The 10,194-nt window shown below is 54.3% G+C and overlaps 1 protein-coding gene across 1 annotated transcript in view; it reads left to right on the top strand.

Moving 5' to 3' along the window:
• Nucleotides 1-7,516, top strand: part of KCNH6 (potassium voltage-gated channel, subfamily H (eag-related), member 6) — a 22,874-nt gene extending 15,358 nt beyond the window's left edge. Inside the window, exons 11-15 of the mRNA XM_010856559.1 lie at nt 2,514-2,707; nt 4,407-4,491; nt 5,006-5,174; nt 6,725-6,911; nt 7,232-7,516. Coding sequence (XP_010854861.1) covers nt 2,514-2,707; nt 4,407-4,491; nt 5,006-5,174; nt 6,725-6,911; nt 7,232-7,516 — 920 coding nt within the window. The remainder of the gene's footprint in view (nt 1-2,513; nt 2,708-4,406; nt 4,492-5,005; nt 5,175-6,724; nt 6,912-7,231) is intronic.
• Nucleotides 7,517-10,194: the final 2,678 nt, after the last annotated feature.

Genomic DNA, 10,194 nt, shown 5'->3' with positions numbered 1-10,194 from the left:
GCAGGGACAGCTGGACTTTGGAGGAAGGATAAGGGACTCTGGACAGGGGAGAGATTGGGGGGCACACACAGCCTCTGCCGCTCACCTGGGGCAGGTCACTCACCTTGGGCAGGTCACTTGCCGTGTCTGAGGTGGTTCTCATCTTCCACACCTCCCCCCTGCCTTCAGCCCACCCCAAGCCCCTGACCAGACCATCAGCCTCCCCGTCCCCTGGTGCCCCTGGCCGGGCTTCCCTCTACCCCTCCGCCCAGTCCTCTTCCTCTGGCCTGCCCTCGCTACATCCTCACCTGGGCCAGCTCCTTGCTTTCATGATCTCAGCCTCACCTGTGGCACATGGACCCCCAGAGCTCTGTCCCGGCTCCAGTCTCTCCATAGACTGGAAAATTCCTTTCATCTCCAGACATGGCCATCCTTATATTCCACAGGCAGACCAAACGGCTTATCTTAATCTGAAATCATTATCTTCCCTCAAAGGCAGCTCCATGGACATCCCTGTCACTGTGAACCTCTCACTGCCCGGGCCAGAAACCTGGGAGTCAGCCAGGGAAGTACCCTCCTCCTTTCCTGGCCCACCCCCACCATCCAGGCAGCCACAGAACCCCGTCTGTTCCCTGCATTGAGATCTCTCTATCCCATACCTGTCTCCATGTCCCTGCCTGGGCCCAGTCCTCACTCTGTCCTTCCTGGGCAGGTGTCAGGAGCTCCTTTCCCACAACCCTGAACCTGGTGTACCCCAGACTCCATCTTCCACCTGCCAGTGACCTGAAATTCACATCTGTGCATGGTCTTCTGCTCAAAATCTTTTCATGGTTCCCTATGACCCATGGGGCAAATGTCAACCCCTGTGCACGGCCCTCCACATTCTGGCCACCCCTGGGTCCTGCCACCTTCCCTCTGGTGGCTGCTGCTCTAGCCATCAGACTACTCAGTTCTCTGCACCATCTGTCCCACCCCTGTTCCTCTGCACATGCTGCCACTCCATTCGGAGTACCTGCCTCACATCTGTGCCTGGCAGACCCCAGGCATCCTTCAGTGCTGAGCTCAAGCTCAGCTCCTCTATGAGCCCGTCCCTCATTCCCAGCCAAGTTTAGAAGTGCCATCCAGGTGGGAGAGAGATAATTATTATTAATAATTAAGAAGCCAGTCCAATTTAAGTTTCAGTTAGAGACATGAACTCTCATTTTGTCCTGAGTAGAAATGGACATTAGGTCATAATCCTTCCTCTACTGGAAAACTATCACTTTATAATGTTGCCCAGATTTCTAGCTTCTGGGTTTTATATGTGACCCTGGAGAGTCCTTCCCTTCTCTCAGCCTCCTCAGTCCCCTCCTCTGTAAGAGACCTTTTATCCTGTTCTCCTGCGGGCACATGTCCTGGCCTCCATCCATCATTGAGCAGACACTTAGTAATGTTTGTGCAGAATGGCCAGGCTAGGGGGCTGGACTTTCCTGTGGGAAGTGGCCATCATAATCATGGTCTGTGGCACTCTGGCCCTGGGTTCTCTGCCCTGAACCCTGACTGCTGCACAGACCACAGCCTGCTTCCTCCACCGGATTGCCTTTCTCCTGGAGGACCAGCCTTCCTAGATTCTCACAGCCAGGCTCCACTCCAGTAGTTCTGTAAGACCCTTCCCCGCCTCCAACCACTCCGGGTGGGATGAACCCCTCCCTCTTCTGTAGGCCTGTTGCTCTTGGCTCCTACTTGTTCTGAGGCTCTAGAGATCATTCTGTAATCTGTCTGTTGGGGATTTGGGGGGCTCCCGTGGGCAGGACAGAACCCTAGTCATGTTTTTATCCTGTGGCTAGCACAGTGCCTGGCAGCAGAACGGCCCAGCACCCTCACCACCTGTCCCCGCATCCAGCCCAGGTCCACCCCGTGACATTGTCCATCCTAATGCCTTGCATCTGCCTGTCTGGTGCCTCTCGCTCTTCGAGGCACTTCCTCCAGCATCACCTCTGCTCCTCTGGACCGCCCAGGGGGGCGGCCAGGGCAGATATGGTTAAAGCCATTTTAGAGATGGGGACACCGGGGTGCAGAGAGGGCCATGCCAGTCAAGTGGCCCACAGTGGGAGTGGGCACCGAAGAGAGAGAAGCCTGAGGTGCTGTCCCAGGGAGCTGGGTGGTCCTGACCCCTGGTCTCCGCCACTCTGCAGCTCCATGGCCAGCCTGAGAGGAAGAGGTTGGGCAAGGAGCCTTTGGTGTCTCTTCTGCCTGCTGTTCCCTGGGTAGGGCGGGTAGGGGCAGTTCCCAAGCAAGTGGGAAACAGGAAGGAGATTCTGGTAGAAGGTGGTCCCGAGGATCCTGGAGATAGCAAGGGGACCCACAGGCTGGGGGGGCAGGGGGCTCTGCATACTCCCTTCCCTCAGCCAGCACATCCAGCCTTGTTCCAGGCACCACCCCCTGCAGGATCCCTGAAGCTGGGCGAGGTCAAGGTTAAGAGGTCCTCAGGGAGGCTCCTCAGAAGAGAGCAGGGAGCCAGGCCCTGGAGATTCCCCCACCCCTCTGGCTGGCAGGAAAGAATGACATCTTTGGAGAGCCCGTTAGCCTCCATGCCCGGCCGGGCAAGTCCAGCGCAGATGTACGGGCCCTGACCTACTGTGACCTGCACAAGATCCAGCGGACAGACCTGCTGGAGGTGCTGGACATGTACCCTGCCTTCGCAGACAGCTTCTGGAGTAAGCTGGAAGTCACCTTCAACCTGCGGGACGTGAGTCTGGGATGGGTGGCCCGGGTTGGGGGTGGCCCTCGGCCAGTGTGTAATGGGCCATGGCCAGTCAGCCTGCTGAGCGCTTGGGCTGCTTGGCTGGAGAGGACCCGTCTGACCGCTTCCCTTCTTTTCAACCCCCGCTCTTCATCCTTTGTCATAATCACTTCTGTGCCTCCCATGGCCAACATAATGCTAAGTATGAAGATAGCTACCAATTACGGAGCACCAACTATGTGGTAAGCGCTGGGCTCCTTCTACACAATCTCATTTAGTCTTCCTGCAGGTGGTGTTAGTATCCCCATTTTCCAGATGGGGAAACTGAGGGTCCTAGCAGACAAAATGACTAAAGCCACAGTCACACAGTAAATCATATAGTCAGTGGCGCAGCCAAAATGGGACTCAAGTTTGTGCATCTCCATAGCCCAGGCTTTTCCCACCACATCCTTCCAAGCTGCAAGGTGGGGGTGGGGGGTGGGGGGGGGCAGGCAGCAGTGTCTCCCATCCATGAGCTCATGGTCCAGGTCCCAGAGGTGTAAGCAGTGATAGAGCAATCTCTCCTCTCAAATTTATTACTCAGTGGAGGAGATTATAATAACTCAAGAAGAAGAAAGAAAAAAAAAGAAAGAGCTAAATAGTTCTCTCTCTTTTTTTTTTTTGGCCTTACCAAGCAGCTTGTGGGATTTCGGTTCCCCGATCAGGGATTGAACCTGGGCCCAAAGCCTAGAATCCTAACCACTAGGCCACCAGGGAACTCCCAAGAGCTCCATAGTGAAGAACCAAGGCAGTCTCAAGGGTGTGCAGTGAGACCAAATATCTGTGGAGCTCAGGGTGGCCAAGGCGTGGGATAGCCAGTACAGAACAGAAGTGCCCAGAAGGGTCTGTGTGCAGGGGAGGGCTGGGAACCAGCTAGTGGGAAGGAGGGGGCAGGCGCGGCTGGCAGGGGCCACAGTGGCTGAGGCCCGGGCACTGAGCCCCCACCCCTGGCCTCAGGCGGAGGGTTCTGCTGGCCCAGCCCCGCACCCAGCATCTGGAGGTGGAGCTGAGGCAGGTTTACCTGCTCCGGATGGCCCTCCCCACCCTGCCCTCTGCTGTCCTCCCCTCCCCAGGCTCTCCCCTTCCCACCTGGCCTGTCTAGGAGGCCTCTTGTGAGGACTCTGCCTTGGTGGGCGGCGGGGGGCAGGGGGTGCCCAGCTGCTAGGAAGCATCAGGTGGCCCAAGTGCTCAGTGGCTGGACACTCGAGCAAGAGGGCTGTGGTATCCATGGCCTGGGACATCTGCAGCCCCTGGGTGCCCCCAAGTCCTATTACCAGGGGGGTGGGCTGCCAAGGGCATGGATGGGGCACCCCCGAAGGGATTGGGACTTCCAGACTTCCACCCCTCAGGAAGAATTGTCGCGTTGGCCCAGGCTGAGGGCGGGGGTCCCAGAGCCCTGAGGAAAAGGAAAGAGAAAGCTCCCCTGCCTCCCCCACCCCCACGCTGCTGCTCAAGGCAGCCTCTCGCGGGACTCCCTGGGGTCTGCCCGGCTCCAAGCCCCTGGGCATCCCTGCCAGTCCACGCAGGAGAGGAGCTGCTGGGAGCACGCTGGGGGTGCCCAGCCGCCTGCAACCCCCCTCCCCTCATTGCCACGGGGGTGGGGGAGAGGAGAGAGGCCCAGTCCCAGCTGTGGTCCCCGTTACTTGATGCTCTTGTTCCCCACAAGGCAGGCGGTGGTCTCCAGTCATCACCCCAACAGGCTCCAGGCAGTCAAGACCACCAGGGCTTCTTCCTCAGTGACAACCAGTCAGGTGAGCAAAATCGGCCCCCGCCAGAGTCTGCCCCTCCTGCACCTGAAGGCCCTGCCCAGCCTCCTGGCCCTTAGCAGGTCCTCCCCTGCTTCTCCTAGGAGAGGCCTCCTCAGGCTCAGCATCATTGGCCCCTGTACCCCTCCTCCCCCTGTGTTCTCAGAGCCTGAGTGAGGGCTGCCCGCAGGGGTGGATACCGGCCCGCCCCCGGGGCTGCACATCAAGGTTCTACAGGCCCTGCTGGGCGGCAACTCCCTGGACAGTGAGGCCTGGGCTGAACATCCCCACCTGGCCAGCTCCCGCAGGCTGGGGCCCCACCCCTGCTCCCAGGGCTACAGCCTTCTGGGTCCCAGAAGCCAGGCCTCTATGGGGGCAGGACACCCAGGGAAGGAGATGCACTCCTCCCACCCCGTGTTCCCACAGCAGGTAGGGAACGGGGCCCCGGCTCTGCTCGAGAAGGCCCAATCTCCAGAACCAGCTGGACCTTGGCTCAAGCTTCCCTCTCCCCATCCTGCAGGTGCAGCCCCTTCCCTGAGCATCTCAGACGCATCTGGCCTCTGGCCTGAGTTGCTGCAGCAGGTGCCCCCCAGGCCAAATCAGAGCCCCCAAAACCCTCAGGGAGACTCAGACTGCTGGCCTCGGGAGCTAGGCTCCAGGCTAGAGCAGCTCCAGGCCCAGATGAACAGGTGGGTGACTGACCTGTGGGATGGGACAGCCACAGAGGGCAGGCCCGTGGCAGGCTAGGCACGGGCGCCCCCTCCTGGTGCCTTGGGGACATCGCTGCGTGTCCCGTGGCTTTGAGAATGAAAGTGAAAACCTGAAAGTGAGTCACTCAGTTGTGTCCGACTCCTTGCGACCCAGGCAAGAACACTGGAGTGGGAGTCCTTTCCCTTTTCCAGGGGATCCTCCAAACCCAGGGATTGAACCCAGGTCTCCCGCATTGCAGGTGGATTCTTTACCAGCTGAGCCGCAAGGGAAGCCCAATGATTTGAGAATGGCCAGCCCCCTTTAGCTGCAGACCTCCCCAGCCTTCTCACTGAGGACAGTTCCTTGGATGGCTTGTCCCAGCAAATCGGGAACATGCCAAGTGGGGAGAGGGGTGTAACTTCATGCCGAAACAAATTCTGTGAGTCCAGGACTCCCTGGTGGTCCAGGGGCTAAGACTCCATGCTCTCACTGCCGGGGGCCTGGGTTCAATCCCTGGTCAGGAAACTAGATCCCACATGCTGCGGCTAAGAGTTCTTAGGTCGCGTCTAAAGATCCTGCGTGCCACAACTAAGACTCGGTGCAGCCAAATAAATACATATTTAAATATGAAAAAAAGTACCGTGAGCCCTTGGAAAGGGGGTGTGGCCTGTGGATGTCAGGGCTGTGTGGCAGAGTGAGGGCTTAGGGGCAACACAGTCCTGGGTTCAAATTCTGGCTTGGTAACTTACCAGCAATACTGTGTATAAGTAACAACCACTCTGAGCCTTGGTTTACCCTTTTGTGAAATGGGGGTAACCAGAATACCTGTGTCGAAGCTTCATGACGAGGGCAGAATGTCTCTTTCTCAAGCACCCTCTGGGAAACAGTGATAAGGAGAGCTAAGCATTAGGCTGGTTTCTTGTAGCTGGGGGGTGGGGGGCGGGGGTGACTTCTCTGGTCACCAAGGCAGTACAGGCGTGTTTGGGTTACCTCCACCTATTCTATAAGTTGTACTGAAACATCTACTTAAGTTCTTTCCTTAGTACCATTCCTTCAAATTAAGTAATTTGGTACCCACCGTCCCTCCTAAAAAAACTTCACTGTGAGGACTAAATGATGTGTGCAGCTGCCTGATCACTGTGATTATCAGAGTCAGGGGTGTACTAAGGGGAATTTGGGTGGAGGCTGTAGATTGTAGGAGATTCCCTGGTGGCTCAGACATTAAAGAGTTTGGTCTGCCTGCAATGCAGGAAATCTGGGTTCAATCCCTGGGTCGGGAAGATTTCCCTGGAGAAGGAAGTGGCAACCCACTCCAGTATTCTTTGCCTGGAAATCCCATGGATGGAGGAGCCTGGCAGGCTACAGTCCATGGGGTTGCAAAGAGTTGGATGTGACGGAAGCGACCTCACACTCATGTAGATTATAGCGGGGAAATAGCTTCATCCAGCAGGGACAGCCTGCAGCCTACAAAACTAAGGGCTGCCCTCAGGACCTAAACTGCTCTTGCCAACCCTGACCCTGACCTTGACTGTGGGGTTCTGCCTGGAAGGCTGGAGTCCCGCATGTCTTCAGACCTCAGCCGCATCCTGAAGCTCCTTCAGCAGCCCCTTCCCCAGGACCACACTGGCTATATCTTGGGAGCCTCCACCTCTAATGACCTGGCCTTGTTCCCTGCAACCTCAGCAACTCAGAGTCCAGGAACTCGGCTGCCCCGGGGTGACCCACCCCCGGCACAGGTGAGCAGTGGAGGGGACCCCCAGGGGCTTGCCTGGTGGCGGCTGCATGTCTTCCCCCACCCTTACCTTGGTCTCAGTGGTCATCTGGCCCAGGGCCTTTGTGGCCTGAGAGCAGCTGTGACTTCTGCTGTCCTCCCTTATGGTCTGAGTCACAACAGGCAGCCTGGACAGGTGGTAGCAGAGCCCAGACTGTGACCACGGACTCCACATCGGGAGCAGAGGCAGCAGGATACATCTCCTGCTGCTTCCCAACCCTGAAGTCAGGGTGCCTTGGGGAGGCTCCCCACCCTGCTTGCCCCCCTCTTTCTTGCCCCCCGCAGATGCCCAGCTATGGTGACATGGATGAATGGAGGCCGGAGCTCAGGAACTCTTCCTCTAGGATGCCCCCCTCTGCCGTGGAAATGGACAGAACTCTGACACTGTCCTCGGAACAGAAGCAGCCCGAGGGGCTCCTGTCACCCCTGGCCTCCCCTCTGTGTCCCTTGGAGGTACAGGGACTTGTCTGTGGTCCCCGCTACCCCTCCCTCCCTGAACACCTCAGCTCTGTGCCCAAGCAGTTGGAGTTCCAGAGACATGGCTCAGATCCTGGGTTCTCAAGGAGCTAGAGCCACTGTGCCCCAAGATTTTTTAAAAAAAAGCACTATGAAGGAACTGAATGTGGGTAAGGTGATAGTTAAGGATGTGGGGGAGGCAGACAGCCTCTAAACTAGCCCTTCACCTAGAGTAGCTACAAACTGCCAATCCAGGTGACCCCAGACGGTGCGGGTGAAGAGGCTCGTGACTTTCCCCAGCCTCCTCCAGGGCTCTCTTTAGACAGCAGGGCTGGTGGAAGGTGGATGAGCCTCAGGCGTGGAGGTAGCTGCCAGGACAGAGGGCTCAGGGAAGAAAGGAGACATTTCTGATCTTTTCTGTATGAGAGCCTGACTCTGTGCAGAGTCGTCACCTCCCAGCTCAGAACTCTCCCCCACCATGCAGCCAAGTCCCCAGGGTTGGTCAAGACCTCCTGCCGAGAGCCTGTGAACCAGCTAGAGACCGGAGTGCCCTCTGCAGTGGACACATCAGGGCCCAGAACTCCAGCCCTCAGCCACCCTGCCCTTATGGTTCTGTGATGACCTTTGGGACCTAATGGGCAGTGGAGGGTCTCAGAGCTAATAAAGTCTGCACACTTCATGTTGGGCTGGGTGTGTAATTTGTCTGAGGGTAATCAGGTCCTCGCTGGGGCTGTAATCCTGACAGTTGTGATCTGCTTCCAAGGAGCTGTGTGTTAGGGACCTGAAGGTGACTCCACTGGGTCTTGGAGGCCCCAGAGTAAGGGGCTCTTAGCCAGGCTGGGGTGAAGGGAAGCAGAGAGACACTGGTATGGTAGCCACAGGGAATCATGACAAGAGCTAACACTTCCAAAGCACTCTTCTGTGTAAGGGGATATCATGCTGGCTGCCCTGCAGATATCGTCGACTCTGCAACAAGCCTATGGGGTCAGTATTATTATCCTCATTTGAGAGAGAGGGATCAGAAGTAGAGAATAACTAAGAAATGTACCCATTGGTGCCAAATAAATGCTCATATTTATTACCGAAAAAAAAAAAAAAAGAAATTTACCCAAGCAAGAGGAGAACTTCTGGGGTGCTGGTACTCTTCTGTTTCTTGATCTAAGTGCTGATTGTATGAGTGTGTTTCAGGTTGTAAGAATATGTGCACTCCTATGTGTAAATTATACTTTGATTTTAAGAAAAGAATATTTCCCAAAAATATATCAAAAGGAGGACATAATTTCAACCCAGATGGTCTGGTTTGAGGACATGTGCAGTCAACCACTCCACTGAAATGGGCTGTTGTTCAAAAAGTCACAGGTCCTGTCCTTTTTCCCTAAAAGAGTTTTGAAAATGTATTTCTCCTTTATACATTTTGAGTTGACATCTGGAGTATTCCATGATAACTTTAAATAGTTGCAAAGGACACAATTTCCAGTGTGTTGTAAATATTGACACTTTATAAACTGTTGCCTTTATATTGGTCCATTTAGATCCAAATAGCAGTGATTCAGAAGCCAATATTGGGACTTCCTGGCAGTCCAGTAGTTAAGACTGCACTTCCAGTTAGGGGGTGAGGGTTCAATCCCTGGTTGGGGAATTAAGATTCCCACATGCTCTGCTCTGCCCCCCACAGAACAAGTCAGTGTCATTCATTTTAAAAACAGGAGAACAAGCTCTCCTTTAACAGTGTTCCTTTAACACACTCTCTGCTCATGTGTGTGCTGTGCTTTGTTGCTTAGTCGTGTCTGACTTTGCGACCCCATGGATTGTAGCCCTCCAGGCTCCTCTGCCTGTGGAGATTCTCCAGGCAAGAATAATGGAGTAGGTTGCCATGCCCTCCTCCAAGGGATCTTCCCAACCCAGGGATTGAACCCAGGTCTCCCACATTGCAGGAAGACTCTTTACAGTCTATGCCACCAGGGAAGCCCTTTCTTTGCTCATAATTTCACTCTATTCCATTCAAAGTTTACCCAACATGTAATTTGTTACCATGGTTGAAAGTATATATTGATAACCTTATTATATGTGTTTGTGACACACACACATATAATTTTAAAAAGTAATTGTTTCTAACCTTACCAAGGCTTTAAGGGTTACACTTATTAGTACTGGGTTTTTCAAAACAACATAAATACTTCTATTTAAATTTTTACAGAAACTAAAATTTTATTGACATACACCTCTTAAAAGAGGGAATTTTTCTCTCAATTAGTTCATGTGAGTGGATAAATATTTTTTTGTTACAGTAAAACATAAGCCCAGAGAAACTTGTTCACATAAGGAAGCAGATGGTCACATAAAAAGCACTTTATTAGGGGGTTGTTATATATATAACAGTGGCACTCAGTTCCTTGAATTCTGAGTTAATCACATCACTAAAAGCTATACTTAATGATGTGTTAAGTCACTTCAGTCCTGTCTGACTCTTTGCAACCCCATGGACTGTAGCCCCCTAGGCTCTGCTGTCGATGGGGTTTTCTAGGCAAGAATACTGGGCTGGGTTGCCATTTCCTCCTCCAGGGGATCTTCCCCACCCAGGGATCGAACCGGCGTCTCCTGCATTAACAGGCTAGCGCCACTTGGGAAGGCCCATACTTACTGTTATCACCAACAATTCATTACAATCCTCCTTTAGTTGTGTCGAAAGCAAACCATTGGAAACCATTTAAATTATAAACAGATATTACCTAGAATCGGACCTTTCTCCATTTCAAACTGAAGACACAGATACATCATTTAGGGCTGGATTA

The sequence above is a fragment of the Bison bison genome, unplaced genomic scaffold (assembly GCF_000754665.1).
Source record: "Bison bison bison isolate TAMUID 2011002044 unplaced genomic scaffold, Bison_UMD1.0 scf7180017864371, whole genome shotgun sequence".
Classification (NCBI taxonomy): domain Eukaryota; kingdom Metazoa; phylum Chordata; class Mammalia; order Artiodactyla; family Bovidae; genus Bison; species Bison bison.
This window is presented reverse-complemented; position numbering and strand designations above follow the sequence as displayed.